Source organism: Candoia aspera, chromosome 6 (genome assembly GCF_035149785.1).
Source record: "Candoia aspera isolate rCanAsp1 chromosome 6, rCanAsp1.hap2, whole genome shotgun sequence".
Taxonomy (NCBI): domain Eukaryota; kingdom Metazoa; phylum Chordata; class Lepidosauria; order Squamata; family Boidae; genus Candoia; species Candoia aspera.
In genome coordinates this window covers 10,746,129-10,771,596 of record NC_086158.1, presented here as the reverse complement: position 1 = coordinate 10,771,596, position 25,468 = coordinate 10,746,129, and the positions used below count along the sequence as shown (strand labels likewise).

General features: G+C 42.6%; 1 protein-coding gene across 1 annotated transcript; it reads right to left on the bottom strand.

The window, feature by feature from the left end:
- Positions 1–18,605: 18,605 nt before the first annotated feature.
- On the bottom strand, positions 18,606–25,034 carry NIFK (nucleolar protein interacting with the FHA domain of MKI67). The gene is made up of 6 exons (XM_063306414.1): positions 24,889–25,034; positions 24,665–24,793; positions 22,982–23,090; positions 21,760–21,971; positions 20,687–20,764; positions 18,606–19,588 (listed from the first exon to the last, which is right to left on the bottom strand). The coding sequence occupies exons 1-6, from the start codon at positions 24,997–24,999 to the stop codon at positions 19,412–19,414; spliced, it is 816 nt and encodes a 271-aa protein (XP_063162484.1). The 5' UTR covers positions 25,000–25,034; the 3' UTR covers positions 18,606–19,411.
- Between the last annotated feature and the right edge of the window lie 434 nt (positions 25,035–25,468).

Genomic DNA, 25,468 nt, shown 5'->3' with positions numbered 1-25,468 from the left:
CGTCCCACTACCCAAGCCCAAAATTTACCCCATGACTCAGAGGGAATTGGCGGCGCTGCGAGACTTTTTAGACAAAAACCTCGCTAGGGGCTTCATCGAACTGGCAAACTCACTGGTTGGAGCGCCCGTCCTATTCCGGGAGAAGAAGGACGGCACCCTAAGACTATGCACAGATTACCGTGGGTTAAATTCTACCTCCCTGTCAAACAAATACCCCCTCCCCTTCGTAAAAGATATGCTGCCACACTTGTCAAAGGGAAGGGTGTTTTCCAAACTCGACCTCCGCGAGGCATACTACCGAATTCGCATCAGGGAGGGGGACGAGTGGAAAACAGCGTTCAACTGTCCCTTGGGCTCCTTCCAGTACAAGGTACTGCCTTTCGGTCTTGCGGGGGCCCCGGGGGTCTTCATGCAACTCATCGAGGTGCTGCATGAACATCTGTTCAAAGGAGTCTTAGTTTACCTAGACGATGTCCTAATCTACTCTAAGACTCAGAGGGAACATGAGAGATTAGTGAGACAAGTTCTCACTAAGCTCCGGAAAGCCAAACTCTACGCTAAGCTCTCCAAGTGCGAATTTCACAAGTCGCGCTTGGATTACTTAGGGTACAGAATCTCAGACAAGGGCATAGAAATGGACCCTGCGAAGGTTCAGGCTGTTTTGAGCTGGGAGTGCCCACGCACCCGGCGCCAGCTTCAAAGTTTCCTTGGGTTCGCAAATTTCTATAGGTCCTTCGCAAAAGGGTTTGCTGAAATTGCCCTGCCCTTGTCCGATTTATTGAAGACCAAAGGCGTCGGGGAGACGTGCAAGGTCAAAAACCCAGGAGCCGTACTTAATTGGACTCCCGACTGTCAAACCGCTTTCGACAGTCTGAAAGCGCTGTTCACAGCGGAGTCAATCCTGTCCCACCCCGACCCCGAACGGCCTTTTGTTGTGCAGGCTGATGCCTCCGACTTTTCAATTGGGGCTATCCTACGGCAAAAGGATTCTGCCGGAATCCTGAAGCCCTGCGCCTATCTCTCCCAGAAATTTTCCGAGACAGAGAGGCGCTGGCACATGTGGGAGAAAGAGGCATTTGCGGTTAAAGCAGCACTGGAGGCTTGGCGTCACCTTTTGGAAGGGGCGACTTGCCCTTTTGAGGTCTGGACAGACCACCGCAACCTCGAGGCGCTCCGTACGCCCCAGCACCTCAGTCCCAAGCAGATACGCTGGGCTCAGTTTTTCAGCCGGTTCAAATTCCAGCTGAAGTTCATCCCAGGAAAAAAGAATTTCCTGGCAGATGCACTCTCCCAACTACGCCAGGACGTGGAGCCTATCTCCAATGTCGTAGGGACTGTGCTTTCTGACTCCCAATTGGGTTTAGCAGCTGTCACCTGGAGCCGCGCTCGGGGACAGCCTTCCCGCCCCTTGCAAATGACTCCGGCGCAGCCCGCCCCGAGCCACAGGCAACCACAGATGCCAGGTGGGTTACATACAGATTTTATAACAGCATTAAAATCTGACCCCTGGCTCCTCGCCAACCCTAACAAAGTGACTATGGAACAGGACCTCACCTGGGTGGAGGGAAGGTTATACATCCCTGACTCACAAAGACCGACTATCCTCAGCAGGTCACATGATAGCAAACAGGCTGGTCACTTTGGGTTCCTAAAATCCCTCCACCTAACTCGATGCCAATTTTGGTGGCCCTCGCTGAGGAAGGATGTCAAAACGTATGTGGCATCCTGCCCTGTGTGTGCGATGGCCAAGTGACCGACCGGTAAACCCCAGGGGCTGCTGCAGTCCGTGGCTGAACCTTCATGCCCTTGGGATGAAATCTCAATGGATTTCATCGTGGATTTACCGCCCAGCCAAAAGAAAACAGTCATCTGGGTAGTCAAAGACTACTTCTCAAAACAAGCCCATTTTATCCCCTGCGCCTCGATCCCGTCAGCACAACAGCTGGCGAAACTCTTCCTGGTACACGTGTACTGCCTCCACAGCTGCCCCTCCCGCTTGGTGACCAATAGGGGCACACAATTTACCTCGAGGTTTTGGCGGGCTTTTTTGAAGCTAATAGGTACCCAGCAAGCCCTGTCAACCTCCTGGCATCCCCAGACGGACAGATCTACAGAGATCCTTAATGTCACACTGGAACAATTCCTCCGCTCCTATATCAGTTACCACCAGGACAACTGGGTGGACTTACTCCCATTTGCAGAGGTCGCATACAATAACACGATACATCAAAGCACGGGACAAACCCCCTTTGGGGTGGTGTCGGGTCGGGAATTCATCCCCATCCCAGAGCTCCCTCAGCCCCCGTCCCCAGCAGTAGCCGCCTGTGACTGGGGTTCAAAACTCGCAGACTCCTGGCCCGTCATCAAGGACGTGCTTAAGGAGGCACAAGCCGCATACAAACTGCAGGCGGATAAACACCGGCGCCAACAACCAACTTTTCGGGTAGGGGATCTGGTTTACCTATCCACCAAATTCATTAAATCACCGCAACTGTCTAAGAAACTGGCCCCCAAATTTATTGGGCCATTCCAGGTGACACAAATCGTGAACCCAGTCACGGTGCGCTTGGACCTGCCCCATAATTTAAAGCGGCTGCACCTGGTGTTCCATTGCAGCTTACTCAAGCCGGCAAGTGACTCCTCCCGGTGGCACCCACGCACCCCCCCCCACCAGTTATGATAGATGGACAGCAACATTTCGAGGTCAAGGAGGTACTCGACTCCTGCAAACTGCGGGGCTCCCTCCAATACGTGGTAAAATGGAAACACTTTCCACACACTGAGTGGGTCGCTGCCCAAGACATCCAGGCTCCCGAGCTAATCCACAACTTCCACACTGCATATCCCTCCAAACCCTTGGCTTGATTTTTCTCAAGGGGGGCAGTATGTCACGATTGCTGTTGCGATGTTTGCGACATCGCAACGGCTCGCATGACAATACAGGGATATGGGTCCTGAGCTGATAAGGCAAGGGCAATAGAAAAACACAAAAAGAAGTAAGGGGTTTAAGGAAACTATGTAACAACCGAGTCCAGCAGCCCAGGAAGCAACAATAAAAGGAAACTGACATGAAATTGAATAACAACCGAACAGGCGAGGTTCGGAAGGGCGTGCCTGGGCTTTCGAGGAATTAGAAGCCTGATCGCCCGGCAATGGATCATCACCGCACAGGAAGGCGATCGAGGCGATGCCTGGGGCGCAGGGGGCTGGACGACCTCTCACCTGGCAAGGACGAACTGTTGGGACTCGTGGGGCGCACCTGGGGTAAGGTGGGGTGGAGCGCTGACTGGCGCGGGCTATTTAAATCCTGTTCCGGCACGCTCCCCTCACTCTCAGCTTTCTAAGGGTATGCATTCTATTCCCAAATAAAACCAGAACCTAAGTCTACTCCAGCGTCTGTGTTTTTATTGGGTCTCAGGCAGAGCCTGACACACTTCCTCTTTTCCCAGGGCTGAGCTGTCATTTATTTTCTCCTTTATTGTCTCTTAACTAGGCTGACTATATGTCCCGTTCTGAACAGGACAGTCCCATTTTTTAAACATTTCCAGACCATCCCGTCATTTTAATATAAATGTCCATTTTGTCCCATTTCCTTAAAAACCTTACTTAAAAATTGGAAAGTTCCCGCAAACCTGTCAGAATGCAGTCTGACTTTGAGTGGAAGGAGGGGGAGCTCAGCAGAAATAGCGTGAAAAAAGCCGCAGAGCTCAACCCAACAGGAAACCTAAAAGGAAAAAAACAGGATCAGCTGATAGGCGGTGATCAAAGGGCGAGCCGATTGGCTCCTACCTTGAAATGGTGGGAAGAAAAGAACATCAAAGCACAGCCAGAGGATGAATGGTTTGTCGGGGACAACCATTCACTAGACTCTCCAGCCCAGCCTCTTGCAAACAAAGGAATCCGAAGATTCCCAGCCTGAGAAAACCAGAGAAGTTCCTGCCTGCCAATCCAGCACGTCACCCAGCCCTGCCCCGTTTTGCCATCCCAATGTCCTGTTTTTAACCCTGCCCCGTTTTGCCATCCCAATGTCCCATTTTTGTTTCAAGGAAACATGGTCAGCCTACTCTTAACAGTTCTACTAAGGGCTCTTGCATTCCTTTGCAAACTTTTTCTCCGCTTCCTTACAGTACAAGTAAGGGTACAGGAACTTAGCTGCTCTACCTGAATGTTGACCTATGACAAGGCAAAGTACATAACATTGGACCAGTCTGCTTAGCAAATTCGTTAAAGTGCACAACAAAATTAATGGGATAAATTAAATATACTGGTAGAAGGGTAACATAGGAGGATGTGACCTGCCAGCTGTCTATTTCTCCAATCTCGTAATGACAGATATTCTGAGCAAGAGGAATATTTGATATCTACCGATCAGTCATTTGGAAAGGAAGACATTCAACCAGGCCAGCATAAAAGCCCTCTCCAGCTTTGGCACTATGATATTAGATCCTCGAGATGTCCAGAGAAACATTCCTCATTTCCTCTGAACAACCACATTTGGGAGCTGATCTTTTAATCTTTTCAGAGTGAGGCCTTCTAGCGTTGCCCCAACCATAGGGGGGTACCTATGTCCTCCTTTTTGTCCTCATGTCCTCCATCCAGCAGGCATAACCTTAATATCAAATATTATCTGGCTTTTTTAGTATCTAACAAGCTCTTTGTTCCTGAGCAGTTTTACTGTGGGGCCCAGGGTTTCCCTAATAAGTGCTAACCCCCAAGTTAACAGGCTCTGCTCTGGGACCTTAATTAGTTGATTAGTGCCAGCGTGCCAGCTGCCTGAAATTGACAAGACCTTAATCAGTTACATGATGACGGCGTTTGCCTCCTGACTGGCTCTAGCACATTCTTGTGATTGAAAAACCAGTCCTTCTGATGCTGGAAGAAGTAATTCCACATACATGTAGGCCCAAGTCCTTTTTTTTTCTTTGTGCAGTTTTTCACTGTAAAGTGAAAGTTAAATCATGTGTCCTCCTTTCCCCCATATGTCCTCCTTTCCAATTATCTGTGTCCTCCTTTGCCTGTCCAGATATCTGGTAACCTGACACAACTCAGAGAATTTACAAGACTACAATCTTGTACTACAGACCTGGAGTTTTTAACAGGGCCTTTTTCCAGCTGATCTTATACAGTAATTATTTGTCAAAATTAATGGGGATAAACCTAATTTCAAGTAGAATTCATGGACATGTCCAAGTAAAGTATGTTCTGAAGGACCTTAAAACAAATTCAAGATTCCACTGAAATCTCATTTTAAAAGCAGAGGCTACGATAGATCCAATACACCCCAGCCTATTAAATAAAGTTTAATGTACTGATTTCGTTAATATAATAGTATATATATTGATTCTATAAATCTGAAGCACATAAGGCAATCCACAGGAGAAACTATAATATCTGATTAGTACCCAAATACTGATTTCAGCAAAGGATCGTTACCTTGTCGTGGTGCTGGGGCTTGAGCACCTCAATGATGCCATGAGCTAAACCGTGAAGGGCCACCCAAGACGGGAAGGTCATGACAGAGAGGTCAGACTAAATGCGATCCCTGGGGAAGGTAATGGCAACCCACCCCAGTATTCTTGCTGTGTGTCATGATCACCGTTGCGATGCTTGTAACATCGCAACAGCTCGCATGACAATGCAGGGAAATGGGTCCCTGGCGGATTAAGGGAAAAGGCAACGAGGTAACAAAAGAGAGCAACAGGTGCTGGCAACAAAGTATCAACTCTAGCTGGAGGCGCGGAAGAGAGAGATACAATGTTGCAAAGAAGGCAATTGACAAGACCAGACCACGAGGCGCGCCCGGGCTGTCAAAGAGATTACGAACCTGATCGCCCGGCAATGAACCATCACCGGTCAGGGAAGCAATCGAGGAAACGCCCGGAGCACAGGAGGGGCTCCACGACCCCTCACCTACCGACGACGGAACTGGTGGGGCTCGGGGGCGCACCCGGAGTAAGGAGGGGTGGAGCGCTGACCGGCGCGGGCTATTTAAATCCTGTTCCGGCGCGCTCCACTCACTCTCAGTTTTCTTAAAGGGCACGCATACTGTTACTCAAATAAATCCAGAACCTAAGCCTACACTAGCGTCTGTGTTTTTACTGGGTAGCAGGCAGAACCTGACACTGTGAAAACTAAATGGATCAGTACAACCAGAGATATGTCGGTATACCATCGGAAGATGAGACCCCCAGGTCGGAAGATGGTCAAAATGCTACTGGGGAGGAACAGAGGATGAGCTCAACTAGCCCCAGACGTGATGACGCAGCTAGCTCAAAGCCGAAAGGACGGCTAGCAGCCGACGGTGCTGGTGGTGAACGGCGAATCCGATGTTCTAAGGATCAACACACCATTGGAACCTGGAATGTAAGATCTATGAGCCAGGGCAAATTGGATGTGGTTATTGGTGAGATGTCAAGATTAAAGATAGACATTTTGGGCATCAGCGAACTGAAATGGACTGGAATGGGCCACTTCACATCAAACGACCACCAGATCTACTACTGTGGACAAGAGGACCACAGAAGAAATGGAGTAGCCTTCATAATTAATAGTCAAGTGGCTAAAGCAGTGCTTGGAAACAATCCAAAAAATGATAGAATGATCTTAATTCGAATTCAGGGCAAGCCATCTAACATCACAGTGATCCAAATATACGCCCCAACCACAGATGCTGAAGAAGCTGAAGTAGAACAGTTTTATGAGGATCTGCAGCACCTACTGGACAACACGCCTAAAAAGATGTTATTTTCATCACAGGAGACTGGAATGCTAAAGTGGGCAGTCAAATGACACCTGGAATTACAGGTAAGTATGGCCTGGGAGAACAAAACAAAGCAGGACATAGGCTGATAGAATTTTGCCAAGACAACTCACTCTGCATAACAAACACTCTCTTCCAACAACCTAAGAGACGGCTTTATACATGGACTTCACCAGATGGACAACACCGAAATCAGATTGACTACATCCTTTGCAGCCAAAGGTGGCGGACATCTATACAGTCGGTAAAAACAAGACCTGGAGCTGACTGTAGTTCAGATCATGAACTTCTTCTTGCACAATTTAGGATCAGACTAAAGAGATTAGGGAAGACCCACAGATCAGCTAGATATGAGCTCACTAATATTCCTAAGGAATATGCAGTGGAGGTGAAGAATAGATTTAAGGGACTGGACTTAGTAGATAGGGTCCCGGAAGAACTCTGGACAGAAGTTTGCAACATTGTTCAGGAGGCGGCAACAAAATACATCCCAAAGAAAGAGAAAACCAAGAAGGCAAAATGGCTGTCTGCTGAGACACTAGAAGTAGCCCAAGAAAGAAGGAAAGCAAAAGGCAACAGTGATAAGGGGAGATATGCCCAATTAAATGCAAAATTCCAGAGGTTAGCCAGAAGAGATCAGGAATTATTTTTAAACAAGCAATGCATGGAAGTGGAAGAAGACAATAGAATAGGAAGGACAAGAGACCTCTTCCAGAAAATTAGAAACATTGGAGATAAATTCCAGGCCAAAATGGGTATGATCAAAAACAAAGATGGCAAGGACCTAACAGAAGAAGAAGAGATCAAGAAAAGGTGGCAAGAATATATGGAAGACCTGTATAGGAAGGATAACAATATTGGGGATAGCTTTGACGGTGTGGTCAGCGAGCTAGAGCCAGACATCCTGAAGAGTGAGGTTGAATGGGCCTTAAGAAGCATTGCTAATAACAAGGCAGCAGGAGACGATGGCATCCCAGCTGAACTGTTCAAAATCTTGCAAGATGATGCTGTCAAGGTAATGCATGCTATATGCCAGCAAATTTGGAAAACACAAGAATGGCCATCAGACTGGAAAAAATCAACTTATATCCCCATACCAAAAAAGGGAAACACTAAAGAATGTTCAAACTATCGAAAAGTGGCACTCATTTCACATGCCAGTAAGGTAATGCTCAAGATCCTGCAAGGTAGACTTCAGCAATTCATGGAGTGAGAATCGCCAGATGTACAAGCTGGGTTTAGAAAAGGCAGAGGAACTAGGGACCAAATTGCCAATATCCGCTGGATAATGGAAAAAGCCAGGGAGTTTCAGAAAAACATCTATTTCTGTTTTATTGACTATTCTAAAGCCTTTGAGTGTGTGGACCATAACAAATTGTGGCAAGTTCTTAGCGGTATGGGGATACCAAGTCATCTTGTCTGCCTCCTGAAGAATCTGTATAACGACCAAGTAGCAACAGTAAGAACAGACCACGGAACAACGGACTGGTTTAAGATTGGGAAAGGAGTACGGCAGGGCTGTATACTCTCACCCTACCTATTCAACTTGTACGCAGAACACATCATGCGACATGCTGGGCTTGAGGAATCCAAGGCTGGAGTTAAAATCACTGGAAGAAACATTAACAATCTCAGATATGCAGATGATACCACTTTGATGGCTGAAAGCGAAGAGGAACTGAGGAGCCTTATGATGAAGGTGAAAGAAGAAAGTGCAAAAGCTGGCTTGCAGCTAAACCTCAAAAAAACCAAGATTATGGCAACCAGCTTGATTGATAACTGGCAAGTAGAGGGAGAAAATGTAGAAGCAGTGAAAGACTTTGTATTTCTAGGTGCGAAGATTACTGCAGATGCTGACTGCAGTCAGGAAATCAGAAGACGCTTAATCCTTGGGAGAAGAGCAATGACCAATCTCGATAAAATAGTGAAGAGCAGAGACATCACACTGACAACAAAGGCCCGCATAGTTAAAGCAATGGTGTTCCCCATAGTAACATATGGCTGCGAGAGCTGGACCATAAGGAAGGCTGAGAGAAGGAAGATCGATGCTTTTTAACTGTGGTGTTGGAGGAAAATTCTGAGAGTGCCTTGGACTGCAAGAAGATCAAACCAGTCCATCCTCCAGGAAATAAAGCCAGACTGCTCCATTGTGGGAATGGTATTAAAGGTAAAACTGAAATACTTTGGCCACATAATGAGAAGACAGGACACCCTGGAGAAGATGCTGATGCTAGGGAGAGTGGAGGGCAAAAGGAAGAGGGGCTGACCAAGGGCAAGGCGGATGGATGATATCCTAGAGGTGACGGACTCGTCCCTGGGGGAGCTGGGGGTGTTGACGACCGACAGGAAGCTCTGGCGTGGGCTGGTCCATGAAGTCACGAAGAGTCGGAAGCGACTAAACAAATAAACAACAAACCCAAATAGTGAACCTTCACAATTCTTATGAATTCCCCTTTGAATTCCATGTTGGTTAAATGGTGGGATACAAATACATATTCATTCCTTTAAAAAAAAAGGTATAAAAATGATACCTGAACTAATGTTTAAACCTGCCGGTGGTATATTTGTATCCTATTCAGATAGTGTTACTTCCACAGTAATTCTCCAAATGTTGAAAAGTTTCAGCAGTCAATTTCATTTCCTTTAGGTTTAATAATGATAGATAGGTAAGACTTTAGCCCCAAATGTCTTTCTAGTAACTACCAGAAAAAAGGCTAATACAGCTTCCCTTCATAACTGCCAGGTGAAAATAAGGGCCATTGTGTTTTTCTTCCCCCAAAGGCACCGAGTCTCCCTGAACAAACACTTAATCACAATATGTAGAATTATGAGAGTTTAAGGTTTTATAGAGGCCAGAAAAATAGCTCAAGGCCCTGCCTTCTAGCTGAATCTTGCCCAACTTTCCCCCCTTGTGCTGCTGGGCTTTAAAATCTCTCTGCCATCTTCCTGCATGATAGTACAGTAGCCAGCAAAGATGATTAGCAGACTCACCAGCAGCAATCCTACTGCAATTAACCTAGCAGCAGCAGCAGCAGCAGCAATGAGGAAGGAAACACCATGAATTATAGATAATTCTAAGAAATAGCACTCCTATGGACACCACATGGCTTCCATAAGTATGAAGGACTTTCAATTTCTATAAATATACAGGCAAGAGGGGGAGTGATTCATGTCCCAATGAAGCCCAAGAGTTTTGTTAATGTGAAAAGTGAAGTGGTCCTAAAGATCATCAAACGTTTAAGTGCAGCAAAATGGATTCTGTGAGTTCCCAGTAATAACGTAAGCAATGCTCCTTAGTGCTCTGCACTTCTTGAATAGCAGAGGTAATGCGATTGAGCTGGCTGATTTTTGCTTTTTATTGTGTGTTTTTGAAGCAACTCCTCTTTTTCTCTCTCTCCTAAACTTGATGCTTACGCATTTTGCTCCATCATTGATTCAATATGAGGTAAAGGGAGTAAAGAGAGAGAGAATTAAAAAAAAAAGACCAGAAGTGAAATAGACCTAAGAAAACTCTGGACCAGCCAAGGGGAAACATAGTCCAGGAATCATTATTAAGGTCAGTTAAGTTTTAGATTCTCCCCTCCTTATTTTTTACATTTTTGAACAGGCAGCAAAACTAGAATGCTTTTTCAGACTCTTGAGGGCTGCATTCAGCTTTGCTGGGTCACAAAATTGTGAGCATCAATTAAATTCTAATGCACTCATTTGTTGCAGTGGGAATAAATGTCTAAGGCTGCTAATGATGTTTGAGTCTGTTCTTACCTCCTGAGACTGGTGATACTTTTCCAGCAAGCGCTCTGGGTCTGAATCTCAACGTGGAAGGAAGGAGGGAAAAATCTTCATTTATGCAAATCTATAAATGAGAAAGCTCCTTATTAGGATTAACAAAGGTGGCAACGAATGTTGTGCAAATCTAGTTGCTTTCCAGAGCTCTTCTTCAGGATGGATGGGGTACAAGTAAGGAGGTCCAAAAATTAGATCTGATGCTTAATCAGGCTCAGAATCAGACCCAACGTGGAAATTATGGGCTGAATGCAGAGTCAGGATTGGGTATGGTTGGTATGAAATCAGGCATAATCTTGGAGCAAAGACAGGTCAGAGAGATAAAATAGAGGCTTATAAAATCAGGTATGGAAAATGTGGATGGGGTCCTCCCTTAATATCAAATGTGAGGAGATTCAGGACTGAGAAAAACAACTGCTCCCTTACACAACACAACATTTGGAAGTTGTGGCCATCACAAGTGGCAATGGCTAGAAATTAATCAGTTTTCAAACAAGAATTGTGTTAGGTTCCCTTGGCCATATGTGGTAGGAAATCACAGATGTCCAGATTTTACACAGCTGAACCTGTTTCTTAGGCTCAATTCTGGCAGGGGCAGTTCAGCTGGTTAAGACTCCTTATTGGAGAATTAAGAATTAAACAAGAATTAAGCCAAATGGAGCAGTTGACCATCCACCTTTTGTATAAAGGAGCAAGTGATTCTTATATCCAGAATGATTCAAACCCATTGGTTTCATTTCCCAACCTTCTCACAAATTAACATGCTTCTTGTGCGGTGGTTGGTGGCTTTGAAGCTGAGTGGCTCATCTACTGCCAACTGTAGCCTGAGACTCACTGTCTGGTTCTTGGTTTATTTTCACCAGTTAGATCAATTCATGAAAGCTATCAGGATCTGTTAGGCTCAGTGGCTTCTTTCCTATCTCCCCAAGGAGGTCTTCAATCCCAGCTACTGGGGAGCATCAGTTAAGAGTTTTTGTGAGCTGCTGAATGCATCTGGTTGGACAAGGTGTGACATAATCATAGAGTTGGAAATGGCCATGGAGTGCAGCCTTCTAGGGCAGGAATCCTAATTAGATGGCCTGGCTATCTAACCTTTGTTTGAACTTATCCAGGATAAGTTACCCACTACCTCTCTGGATTACTGGTTCTAGACAACTCTTCTTCTCAGGATATATTAGCAGATTTATTTGGCATTTGCCACCTGGAACAGAAGAGCTCTTCTCATGAAAAAGCAAACAGTTGTTCTCCCTATTTTGAAAGCACAAAGATTATTTGTCAATATTGAGAAAGTGCAATGTTGAAAGGAACTTGCTGGTATTGTGAAATAAAATATTCTTGCTCTTACAGAGAACATAAGCAAAAAGTATTAGGGCAGGGCTACCAGATCTGCAGTGCAAAGCTTCAGGTGACTGCTGGACAGCTCAAGTAGAAGAAAACTCTTAATCCTTTGCTTGCAGTGTTTCTCACCCTTGGCAACTTAAAGATGTGTGGACTTCAACTCCCAGAATTCCCCAGTCAGCATTGCTTAAATTCTGAAGTAAACTTAGCCAAATTTCTGTTCTGAATGTATACGGTTAATTTTGCCATTGCTGTATATTCCCCAAGTTTGGTTTCCCAGTCTGATATTGTTGGCAAAGTATCTCTTTTCCAATGTTGGGCCAAATTTGTCCTCACGGCTGTCAGTATATATCTTAATAGCGATTTTTTAAAAATTTCTTTTGGAAGGATTCCTAGTAGAAAAAGTTTCTATGTAAGCTTTGTTTTGATATTTTTTTAAAATAATGCTGGATATCTCTTTCCAGTACTTTTGAAGACATTTATTTTCAATTTCTTAAAGCAGAGGAGTAGCAGGAGTATTCACAGGAGTGTCTAAATGTCAAGATGGCGGCTACAAACGTGTGATTGAAACCCCACCCCTATTTATGTATGACATGGTGGGGGGGCTTCAATCACATGGCTCCCCCACCACGTCATACATAAAAAGGGGTGGCGTTCCAATGGCTATGGCTACTATCTTGACTTTTTTGACCCCTGTGGATGCTCTTGGGGTAAATATTGTTTTCTGAAGATCACAAGGGAAGTATTTTTCATGGTGGTCAATACCAATCTCAACAAATGGGGAAATCTATTAGAAATAAACTTCCTTTTATTTTGGTAGCATAACAAATGCATGAAAACAAGTCTGCAAGCAAGAATGAAGTACCAGTTCACTGAAATTTTGAGTCATCTGTTCTACTGGGAAGTGCTGTGGGCTTTAATTATTGATAACCACTCTGTACTAAATGGTGCAACTCTATGATTATACTTTTTGGCAGAAACTAGGTCACTGATTAATTGAAGTCTCATGACACCAACTTTTTCGCTATTAAATTTTTGCTGAGAAATTAAACAAAACCCTCTCCGCCCATCAGAATTCATTATCAGTGCCCAAGCTAACAGCTTCTGAGCCTCTGAAGTTGGTGTTTTTAGGTGTATGGTCAATTAAACAGAGATTTCATTTCAGTGTGGAGAAGAGACATTTCCTCCACATTCAATCAAGACTCCAAATAATTGCAACTCATGATCTGGTTCATGTTCTGTTCCAAACCATGATTTGTTACCATATATGTCAGAACGAGAAACTTCCCTGGCTGATGAGAAAAGCTTTTATGCAATTTAAGAAAGCAAGTGTTATATAAGTGTTATATAATGAATCATGAGGTCTTGTGAATCAAAACCTTTTAAAGAGGTATCATGTGTTAAATGAAACCAGTTAAAGGATAGTGAAGATGCAAAAATTGAAGATGGTAAGCACAAAAGTAAGACTTTGGAAGGGTTGCAAATAATCTGGTTTGTTTGGTTTAGTTTATTGTTTCTTTGAACCCAACAATTATGATTTGTAAACCATAGTTAGGGAACTGATTGGGTAAACCCCCCAAATTATGACTTGCTCAGTAAATAAGATCTAAGCAGCTGGGAGAAAGGGTCAGCTTAAATGTTGACTGGATTATTATTAAGTAATTATTAAATAATAATATTAATAATAATTTAATATTAATTTAATAATAATAATAAAGAAGATCTAAGCAGCTGGGAGAAAGGGTCAGCTTAAATGTTGACAGGATTATTATTAAATAATTATTAAATAATAATATTAATAATTTAATATTAATTTAATAATAATAAAAAATAAGATCTAAGCAGCTGGGAGAAAGGGTCAGCTTAAATGTTGACTGGATTATTATTAAATAATTATTAAATAATAATATTAATAATAATTTAATAATAGTTTAATAATAATAATAAATAAGATCTAAGCAGCTGGGAGAAAGGGTCAGCTTAAATGTTGACTGGATTATTATTAAATAATTATTAAATAATAATATTAATAATAATTTAATATTAGTTTAATAATAATAAATAAGATCTAAGCAGCTGGTAGAAAGGGTCACCTTAAATGTTGACTGGATTATTATTAAATAATTATTAAATAATAATATTAATAATAATTTAATATTAGTTTAATAATAATAATAAATAAGATCTAAGCAGCTGGGAGAAAAGGTCAGCTTAAATGTTGACTGGATTCACACATCATGCCAAGCCATAGTGTTGCTTGGTTAGTTACACTCTGCGTGTTGTCCAGCTCAGATAATTATGGCTTATTGATAAAAATATGGTTAAAGAAATCTTGTGCCAAGCTCCTTACCACAGCTCCCAACCAAGAAAGTGAGATCTCACAGATTCAGAAGAGGCAGCTTTAATGCAATATTAGATAAACTAAGGTTGAAGTTCAGTGTATTGTGTGAATTCACTCAGTGTGGTTATTTCTTTATCTAAACAATTTATATGGCCATCCATTCTCACTCAAGTGATGCCGGGTGACTCACAATACACTAAAACAACACAATAACACACACAGATTAAAACTGTAACACTGTGACCAGGGCCACTTAAATAAATCATAGTTTATTCAGTGGTTGTTTTCACAAAACTCATTTAACCAGTTTGTTTTATTAACCCTTTTTCTAAGTTCACACACTACACTAAACCACAACCTATCAAATAGGCTGGGGCGGCACAAAATGATAAGTCACAAAAACCTAACCTCAGTTCACCCTACTCAAGCTTATGTTGTGCAAACGCACCTGCTGCGTCTTTAGGTGAATGAACAAAACATGCACACCCATGCACACAAAGAATATCACAAAAGTCAACTGCCATGATCCTCTTGCAATCAAGCAATCAAACTTTATTACAGGTCACAGAACCAGCCTGGATAAAACAAAGTACAGCACATAATACAAAGTACAATACAGCACCCATGGTAAAAGGGCCTATAATCATGCTTAGTCTGCTTTACTCTCAACAGAGCACGGATTTTACAGGCTACAAATACGAACTTTGCAATAGCAAGTGTTCCCTTGGGGTCTTCGTTCATCCAAAGAAGCTGCACGTAGAATTCTTCTGTCCGACTTGCAAATGGGCTAGGAAGAGGTGTTAGTAACTCATTGCAAACTCATTCCAAGGGCCTTGGTAAAAATCACAGTAGAGTAGGGTGTGATTCTGTGATTCAGGGCTCTCATCTTGACATGACTTTTGGCATAGCACATTTTGTGGTAGTTACCCTCCAACACTGCTGACAGAAGATACAGTATTCAACCCCTGTTGCATAAAGCAGTGTTTCTCAACCTCAGCAACTTTAAGATGTGTGGACATCTTAAACTGCCCAGAGTCCCTCCTTTGGGGGGAGATGGGTGGTGATAAACGTTTAATTAATAAACTCCCAGAATCCCCCAGCTGGGGAATTCTGGGAGTTGGAGTCCACACATCTTAAAGTTGCTGAGGTTGAGAAACATGACGTAAAGGCCCTCCAAAATGTATTATTCGTAAATTGGTCTAAATATAATGCTGGTTGGAAATAAAATTTACCGTGACCCGGTTGATCTCTAAGTGGCATCTTGCTATATTCTATTGGCAATTCCGCATCAAGAATCTTTTGAGAGATACCATGGCCTGATCTTTTCCCAAGTGCATCAGCCTCTCACTTGAGAATCCCAATTTTTGTCCAATGTCTTTTATTTGGAATTTCCAATGGGAATATTTATCTGACATTTGTCTGAGAGCCAGTTTGCTGTAGTGGTTAAGGCACCAAGCTAGAAACTGGGAGACTGTGAGTTCTAGTCCTGCCTTAAGCATGGAGCCAGCTGGGTGACCTTGGACCAGTCCCTCTGTCTCAGCCCTAGGAAGAACAAGGGCAAGTCAGTTCTAAAATTGTTGCCAAGAAAACTGCAGGGACTAGTCCAGGCAAGTGCCAGAAGTCAACACTGACTCAAAAGGCACATAGAGTTTCTGAACAGACATAGCCACGCCCTCATTTCAAAGTTTAGTTACTTGGAATAATTTCTTTAGGAAGCCAGATCCTCTTGCAATGGAATTACAGCTTCAAAAGTTTCTGTACCATAAAAATACTTCTAGAAACCTTGAAGGAAATCGGAACAGTGAACTCAATCCAGAGAGCACATAGATCTGCGCAGCTTTGATAGAAGAAACAGATATAAACTTCCTACGTGTATGTTGAACTTGATAGGAGGGAAACCATGATGAATCTAATCCTTGTTTATTATGCTGATAGATCCTATGTTTAGTGTGGCAGCTCTAGATCTAGAAAGTCAAGGAGGGTTGTTAGTGCAATATTAGATAAACTTATCCAAGTTAACACTTGGATAGGGATCATCTGGGAAGTAGGGTAGACTAGGAAGTCCAAAAAAATGGAAACCACTTCCATGTTATATGCAAATTGCATAGATGGGTCCATGAAATTACCAGGAATCAAAAGTGACTCAGGGTGTTGACTTACTACAGCTTAGCCAACATTCTTCTTGCAGAAGTGCCTTTTATTTCCCTTTCTCTCCTCCTCACCCAGACACTGGAATTCATTATTTTCCAGGGTCTGTCTTTGAATGTTTTACTGTTTAGTCTATGGCAAAACAAGATGCTCCCTTTATGAATGCAGGGGGCGAGATGTCTCGTTTAAACCAGAATAAATATGCCCCCTAGTGCTGACTATCCTCTATTTCAACTCATCAAACCAGCCTCTCCAAAACATTTATCTGGCCAATTTCTGCAGAAAAAAAGAAAAATGAGAAATGGGCGTGAACACGGTGAAGCATGGAATTACGGCTAATTATTCATATCCTTATATGTTGTTCCAACGTACACATGTAAATGACTTTCCTTTCATGCTGGTACTGCAGATAACTAAAACCTGAAGCTAAAGCAACAGCAAAGTCACTTTTAAAAATGCATTTTCTTTGAAAATAGATGTGAAAATCAGTTGAAGAGCCATATAAGGGAGTACCTGTGATCTTGATAAAGGTAAGCATGGCACTTGGATGAAAGGTGGCCAGAAAATGTAAGGGCTGTTGGTTACATTAGGAAGTAGAAAAAAAGGGGGGAATGGCTTTTGACTTTTTTTTTAAAAATTCATCAGGTACTGGTTTGTTACTTAGGTATCCACACATTCTGGTACATGGCTGGGAAGTATCTTTGGGTTCTTGGGGCGAGCCTTTGGGCCAGTTATGGGTGGGCTCAGCAACTTATCAGGTAGCTTGTGATCTATGGCAAGCAAACTAAAACCAAATTGGGTTTGAATGGCACAATTTATTACAAATTAGCCAACTAAATTGTAGCCTAGTGGGTTGTCTGAGGTGGCCTGTGTGATTACTTTATGGTTCAGTATGTCGTGTGAACCTGGCAAACTAGCCTGAGAAACCACACCCAGCCACATCATTCAAATAGTTTTATCCAGGACCTTAAGGAATGTGCACATCAGGATCTATCCAATCTTAGCTCTCCTGGTTAGTATTTGGAAGGCACTCCTGTGCTTCATTTTGCACATCCCTAGGTATAACTGAGCAGGCAGCCAACACCAGGTAGGGGGTAATCTTCAATGGCCCTTGGGCTTTTCCACGGTGATGTCTGCAGCTATTTGAAACTGCTCCCATTTACTGGTTTTTAACAGGTATATTCCTCTCAGCAGCCACCAATTCCTCCCAATTCCCAGGTAATTTGGGGCGGGGAACCCCCCCCCCAAAACCTCTGTACAGTAAAAAGTTGACTCTCCAGACCAATTTGTTAGAAGCACTCTAGAAAATTGACATCATTTGCATAATTGCACAAATGATGTAAAAACATCCATACCTAATTAGGCAAAGTACCTGCATTTAAATGTAATGGGTTTTTTAATTCAATGGCAGATGGCACTACTGTGACCCAAATGTGCCATTAAGTTAAAATTTGATTGTATCAGTAAATATTACCTTTAATATCTACAGCTCCAAATCCAGTGGCCTGGAACACAAGCAAAGGTCAGGTCACCGCACCCTGATCCTGCAGTGGACTCCCATACACACCTCACTGGTCACTAGCAGAATAAAAAACTGATCTGGAGGGGCCTTCATTCATATTCAGCATTAATTTCCAAACCGCATCCATTCCTTAACATAGCTATGTTAACACAGCTATCTCAACATAGCTATGAAGAACAGCTACCTGGATAGTCACCAATCCAGGGAACACAAGACGATGGGAATAAAGTGGTTCATTTTGACCATCAATACAGGTTATTCCAGTGGCCCTAGAAGGCAAACCATGTTACAACCAGACAAAGCTATTCATTACCAATTGTTTAGATGTAATAAAATTATTAATAAACACTTTTTTGAATTGTGTGATAATACCCACTTTGCCTCAATGGTTCTCGACTATTGAAATGTTTGAAGGAAGGATTAAAAAACAAACAAAACCTGGCATGAATTCCTGAAGTGGTGTAGGATGCAGATCTTTGTAACCTTTGAATAGTCCTTGATTCTTACCTGCTTTTCTGGTGATGAATTCCACCAGAAACTACTGACATAGAACAATGATCCAATATAGCCTTCTCCAATTTTTGCTTTCCACAGCCTCCAGCTGGTGCACTGGATTGAGGAAGGCTGACCAACTACGTTGGATGTGTCGTTTGCATACATGACCAATTAGCCAAACTGAAATCTATTAATTAATACAGTTCTAATGCACATCATTCAAGACTTTTGATTTTTATTCAGTTTATTCTGCATTTGAGTCACAGTTAGAGAAGATTGAGGTTTTCTCTAATATCCTGTATTTTTCCTTTCTCATGGATGTCCACCCACAGTTCAAACTTTCCCTGTAGACATCTGCGGCAACATTTCTGATACCTTTGATATCAAGTAGTTCCATTTTACAGGGCTGAAAACCTCAAAACAGACAGTATCTAAAAATATTTCTGTAGCAGTGGAGCCCACGTTTAATGATGAGATGTAGGGATGTGTAAAAGAGTGGCTTTCAGGTGGTTTAGGGCTGAACTAAGTGTTTGGTCCAAATATCAAAGCTTAGGTGGGTCGGTGGTGGTGAGAGCCAACTTACCGAGTAGATGGGCCAGTGGGGTGTGTCTTCTTAGGACACTAGTGACACCTGAGGGAAGGGAAGGCCCTGGGAAGAACAGTGAACTGGTGAGAGATGCTGGTCTGGGAGCTGCTGCAACCAATGATAAACCAGCGCACAGGCCATGCGGAGGAAGCAACATTACATATATTTCTTTCTGGAGGATGGAAGAGCTGACCCACACTAGTCTTGCCCTCCTCATCCTGTAAAATTACTCTGGGGTTTTTACATAACAAAAATATTCAGGATGTTGCTTCTGCCAAACTGCAGTCAATCTGGAAGATTTCAGCAAGATATCCAGAACGGGATGTCGATTTGACAGTAGAAAAGGGGAAAAATGTACTGAAACTTCTTTTCCCTAGAACTGAGAAACGTCTTGTGTACTAAAAAAAAAATCCCTTGTGATAAACCAATTGTTATGGTTTACATTTTTTTTTTCTTTCCAGCTGTTTTTCTCTGTAATTTTGCTTTTTTGCTTTTTTGCAGGGCAGACTTTATACCCGCAGGTGGTAGTTTGAAACTTATTTCTTCATCTTCGCTGTCTTCTGGCTGAGATTTTTGGCATTCAAGAACTGTTGGTGTACACACTGGGGCGGGATCCTGGACAGGTAGAGAAGAACATTATTAAATTAAGCAGAACCATTGTGGGTTAATTATTAAAAAGTTTATTTTCACAAAAAGCTGAAATACTCGTTGGCAATAACTGAAACAGGAAAGCTTTTTACCTGTTCTAATTTGAACAATATAAGACAAAATGTTGATAACCTAGTTAGTTTCTGAAGAAAACAATGAGAACAATTTCCCATAAGTGTTCAAAATTTAATTCAGTATGGTAAGTTTATTATCCTCTTTTCTCTGACTAAATTCCTAAGTCCACAGAATCTGGAAATGACACAGCACAGAAATGGGAAATAAGGAAGCTGAGGGAGTGGACCTGTCAGCTTAGCAGGCAACTGATGGTGGAGGAGGAGCATGCTTGGACTTCAGCAAGCCAACAGCTGACAAGCTGGAAAGGGAAACAGAACCCATCAACCACACCATCCTGGCAGAGACACTGAGAGCCTCCAGCCAGCAGCTTTTAAAGCACCTTCCTCCCCTCTCCAGACCGAGAAACTGCAAGGCCAACAATTCAGCAGCAGTTCAGAACAGCAGCTGATAGCAGCAGAAGCCAACTAAGTTAAAGGTGGCTATAGGCAACAAAGGAGAACTATTCATAGGTCTGTTTAGGAATTAGATCAGTGTTTCTCAACCTTGGGGGCTTTAAGATGTGTGGACTTCAACTGCTATGCTGGTTGGGGAATTCTGGGAGTAGAAGTCCACACATCTTAAAGCCCCCAAGGTTGAGAAACACTGAATTAGAGAAACACGTAGGCACTGACATTAGTATTAGTATAATATGGCATAGGTTTAGTGCTAAGTGTTAAGGCAGAGGTTAGAAAACAAGTAACTTTGTTAACTTTTATACTATAAAAGCCTCCCAGAAAGCACAGGCAAAGTAACAGCAGTCTCACTGTTAGCGGTCTGTACCATTTCTCAAAAGGACCCGACAGGCACGAAGGTCAGTGCAAAGACCTTCCATTCAAGGAAACACTCACTGATATACAAACATTTGTTACTATACTCTAATACATTTTCCCTCCCTCAAATAAAAGGCCCATCATAATGCGGAAGATTTCAAAACCTAAGACTTTCACTTACTTCATCATTCACTGATGCTTTCTTGTTTGAAACTGATTTTGAAATCTTCTTTTTCTTTATCAGAGGCATCTGAGCAGCCTAAGAAAGAGAGTTTTAGCATTAAGATTACCTTGTAATTCAAATTTAAAAATAAACATGTCAACAAATAATCTTTAAAACAGTTAGCATGCTGAGTTTGCCTTGAAGACGTGAAACTCAGTATAAACGGTTCTCACCAAAATAGGATGAAAAGTGCTAGAAATAAAAGAATATAAAACCCTAAATTCAATTCCCAGTTAGGAGTTGTCACTATGATACCAGAGCCAATTCACACGTGTTTGTGAGGGGTTTATGCAAGACATATTTGCATACTAGTTGGCCTTCTTCAAACATGTAAAAAAAATTAAAACAGAAAACAAACACACTGTGGAGTTCTTGGGGCTCTCTGAGCTTGGATGTTTGCTTGCAGATGTTTCATTACCCATCTAGGTAACATCATCAGTGCGAAGGGGGATGGGGCTTGTGGCCTGTTGATATATAGTGGCTTGCCCTGCCAGTTTTGGTGGGAGTGTGGTTTCCTCCCTGGTGGTTCCTTGATTAGAGTACTGTTTTCTGCCTGTTTGGTGTTGATGCCTGCTTATCTGAGGGTTGGCTGCTGGAGGGGGGTGTTCTAGTCTCCCCCCCACTTCCTACGTTTTTTATTGCCTCTATTTTATAAATCAGTCCTATCTGTTCATCTGGAAGTTATTAATTCCTTGCCATGGGAAACTAGACAGAAGTGTGTCATAGCTTATTTTTAAGATTTCACCTGAATGCATAAAGAGCAAAGACTAACATTCGTTTGCAAACATATTCGTGACACAAGTGTTTTTTTTTTTTTTTTAAGAAAGTTGTAACTGGCTGCCAATCTTTTGACAGGCTTTTGTCTGAATCATGTGTTAAGTGATCTCACATCTCCAATTGTTTGGTAACAATATAACCTTTCTATTCTAACTTAAAGCATTTAAATTTGCAGTCAGTATGCAACAATCACATTTGTGCCTCATTCTTCTCATTATACTAAGTATTATCCAGAAAAAAGAACAGTCACTTACAAATCCCGGGAAATCATAATCTATTCCTTTCTCAGCGAGCCTTTTTCGCAACTTTCCTTCCTTTTTCAACATCCGCTGTGCCATCTTTTCTTTCTCCTGTGCTGTTCGATTCCTGTTGTAGCGTTTTACTGCTGGATATGTTGGCCTTCTGAATTTTCGCTCAGAACCTTTAAAGAGGTTTTCATGTACTTTTTCTGATGGTATAAATTCACCTGTAACATGTAATCAAGGCAATAGCAGCTGTGAAAAACAGGTCAAGGCCATTATAAAGGCTTCCATCTTACTTGTGCTCCTCAAAAACATTTTAAACAATGCTACAAACGTCTTATCCAGTCCATATACTCAAAACAGTATATTGATGAATCATGGCTTTGACCAAACCAAGAGACATACAGGTTCATTGCTTCCCCTTCTGTGAGGCATCAAGTCTCTCTCACATATACACTATGTATTTTAATTTTTTGACTGTAATTGTTTTTAAGTTAATATTGCTCACTGCCCAAAGACACTTGCCATACACTTGGCTAAATAACTAAATACATAAATATAGTTACTTTCATGCGACATTGTTACATTGCATTACATTTTTCTAGTTATAATTTTGTATTAGTATTGTCCTTGTAAGCACCTACAGCCAGGCTGCATTGAGGGGATATGTACATTCCATAAAGAAATAAATGCATCTGCTGTTGCTCCCAAGCATCCGTACAAATGTCAGCCACTGCCAGATGCTTTCTATAAAACATGTCAAGATCAAGCCTGGTTTAAATACTGTGTGGTGCTCAACTCTCTTCCCTTGTCAACTCTGGGGAGGAAGAGTGTCCTGTCCTTCTTTCAAACCGAATCACCAAGGCAAATTGAATATAATCTACCACAGGCTGTTGATTAAGCAGTGTGTGTGTGTGTGCGCGCGCGTGTGTATGGTTTGAATTACATTTCAAGGCAGACAACGTAATGGAAAATGCAGCTGCAGCCATGCCTAATCTCAATGTAAAAGATTCATTTGCATTGCATTGCATTATTTATTTTATTTATTTATAAAATTTATTGATGGCCTCAATCCCAAAGGACTAACCAATGGACAGGTCTGAACTATACTAACAAAATTAATACACCATGTAGGGTAACTGTAACCATAACCAGGGAGATTTAGTGGGAGAATTTTCAACAAAACTGACTCCCTCTTGGAACTGCCACATTTAACAAATTGGGGCATACTCACATTTCAAGAGTTTTTCACGGAGGAGATAATTGTTCATTGTATCTGCAGCTATCTTTGCAATTTCATCATATTCAAATTCCACAAAAGCATAACCTTTGCTACCTCCTGTCTATTAAAGAGAAGGATGTAAAAATGGGAAAAAATTACAATACTTTTATAAATGTAACCGAAGGATTTTTTTTTGCTTTACTATTACCATTGTAAGATATATTTCTGCTTCTTCTTCAGCAGCTCAAGGCAGGATATAAAGCACTCCCTCTTCCAATTTGTCTTACAACAACCCTGTGCAGTATGCTGGGCTGAGCCAACAACTGACTCAAAGTCACCCAGTGACAATCTTAATCCAAAAAAGGACTTCTGCACTATAAAATGCAAAATGCTTTTACTTTCCACCAATATGCATGGACTTTGTAAAATACAGGGAAGCCTCATGAAAGTTAAGTAATTAAAATTAATTTCCAGCTATTTTTTTTAAAATGATGCAATGGAAAATGTTCATTGTGAAGAGCTATAGCGTCTGATTGATCAGAAGGACTTCTGCCAAGTCATTTCAAGAAAGAACCCAATCCATGTTTTCAATACTATGCAATAGATGGCACTGGGTCAGTTTGTTGCCAAAAACAAACGGACCCACGGCAGTTTCCAACCCAAAAATGTATTGTCACATAAGGAGGATGCAGCTGGAAAAGAAGACAGTACAAGGCCTGGCTTAAGGGGCTAGACCAGAATCAGCCTCAAAACTGTGGAACTGTTGTGTTGTATGTAGGTTTCTGAATGCACACTCCCATGTTGTTTTCTATAGTTTTAAATTGTTCTAATGGCTTTAATTGTTCTGATGGTTTTTAGTTTCTTCTTAATTGTGTGCACCACTCAAAGTCACCTACATGAAATGGGGGGCTACATATACAAAATAAATTCCCTCTTAGCCATGGAAATACTTTGGGTAACTGTGGACCAGCTGCTGTCTCTCAACCCTACCTAACTGACAGGGTGGTTGTGGAGAAAAAAATTGGCAAAGGTCTCCCACATCAGTTGCCTTGAAATTCCCAAGGAAGGGCAGGATAGCCACCCACCAGACAAAGAGCACGAAGGTGCTGGCCTAGAAACCAGGCAACTGTGAGTTGTAGGCCTCTGTTAGGCTGAGTGACTTTGGGCCAGTCCCTCTCTCTCAGCTCAACCCACTTCACAAGATGGTTGTTCTGGGGAAAATAGGAGTTTCCTGCCTTGGGTTATATATAAAAAAAGTTGGATAAAAATATAACAAGAATAAAATACAGGGGGGATTCAACACCGTGTCATGCTTTCTCTTTCTGTCCAGGGAGAGAAATGTACCCCCATATTTTATTTATTTATTTTTCAAATTTAATTACCGCCCATCTCCCCCAAAAGAGGTAAGGCCAACACAGGTAAGATTCATTCAAGATCCTCCTTCTAACTCTGCTTTTGTCACTGGTCTGTTCAGAAGTGTTCAGTAGCCAGATTCCCAGACCCACCAAAGTCCAATGGCTAGTGGCTTTCTCTATTTTAGGAAGTCTTGCCCAAAGCGGTAACCACCTTCAACACCGTCACACCCTCAGCCCAAACCACCTCACAGGGTTGTCGGGGAAAATAGGCGGCAGGAGTATTAGGTAAGTTCGTCGCCTTGAATTATATATAACTAATAATCATCGAAACGGACCTTACCTTTTTACTCCTCGAAAGACGAACGCGAGTCACTGTCCCAAACTGGCGGAAATACTGCGTGAGTTGCGGCTCGTAGAGGCCTCTCGGTATGTGACCCACGTAAACGACACCAGGCCTCACCTTCTGATTCTGGGCAGTAAAATGGGGGAAACCGCAAACAGGCGTTGGACGTTCCGCTCCCACCGCGCGTCGGGAGAAGCCACCCCGTTTCCTCAGCTTCTTACCTTGGCGGCCGCCTTCCGCACCCGATGCACCTCAGCCTGGAACTCGCGCTGCTGCTCCGGGTCCAGAGACAGGAGGGGAGTCGCTGCGGACGCAACGCTGCTCGCCGCCATCGCGCTTCTGAGAGAAAGACGGCAGCGCGCCTGCGACACAAACCGGAAGCTCCGTTTCGCCACTTCCTCCTTGGCTTGTGGAAGCGCGACATAGAGGAGACACGGAAAGAGAGCAGTGGCCCCTGTCGGTTAGAGGGTGAAACAACAGCCTCTTGCTCTATATCGCGTTTTCATTCAGTTTATAATTCCCCCAAAACATAGGATGGATAAGGGAGAACAATGATTAAAGTTTAGGAGAATGCTCAAAAGCAAGGTTACGTTCCCAGGCCTTTCAAGGCTGCTGTTTTAGGCTTCATGTTTTATCCATAAACAATTGTAACGGGTCAAAAACCCGTTGTGTTTGTTGGGATCCTCCGATGTATGTCAGTTCAGCAACCTCTCGTTCGCTGGTAGAGTTAAAAGTCTTGGATTTTCAAAATTGTCACTCTGAGGCCTGCTATAGATTGTCCTAGGAGGGCTGAAATGCTCT

What these genes read in the sequence shown, in the direction of transcription:
- NIFK (XM_063306414.1), bottom strand. Translation starts at nt 24,999, where the DNA reads ATGGCGGCGAGCAGCGTTGCGTCCGCAGCGACTCCCCTCCTGTCTCTG. An exon ending in TGCGGAAGGCGGCCGCCAAG is followed by an intron (nt 24,794 to 24,888) that starts GTAAGAAGCTGA and finishes TTTACTGCCCAG; the next exon opens with AATCAGAAGGTGAGGCCTGG. An exon ending in AAGCATCAGTGAATGATGAA is followed by an intron (nt 19,589 to 20,686) that starts GTAAGTGAAAGT and finishes CTACCTGTCCAG; the next exon opens with GATCCCGCCCCAGTGTGTAC.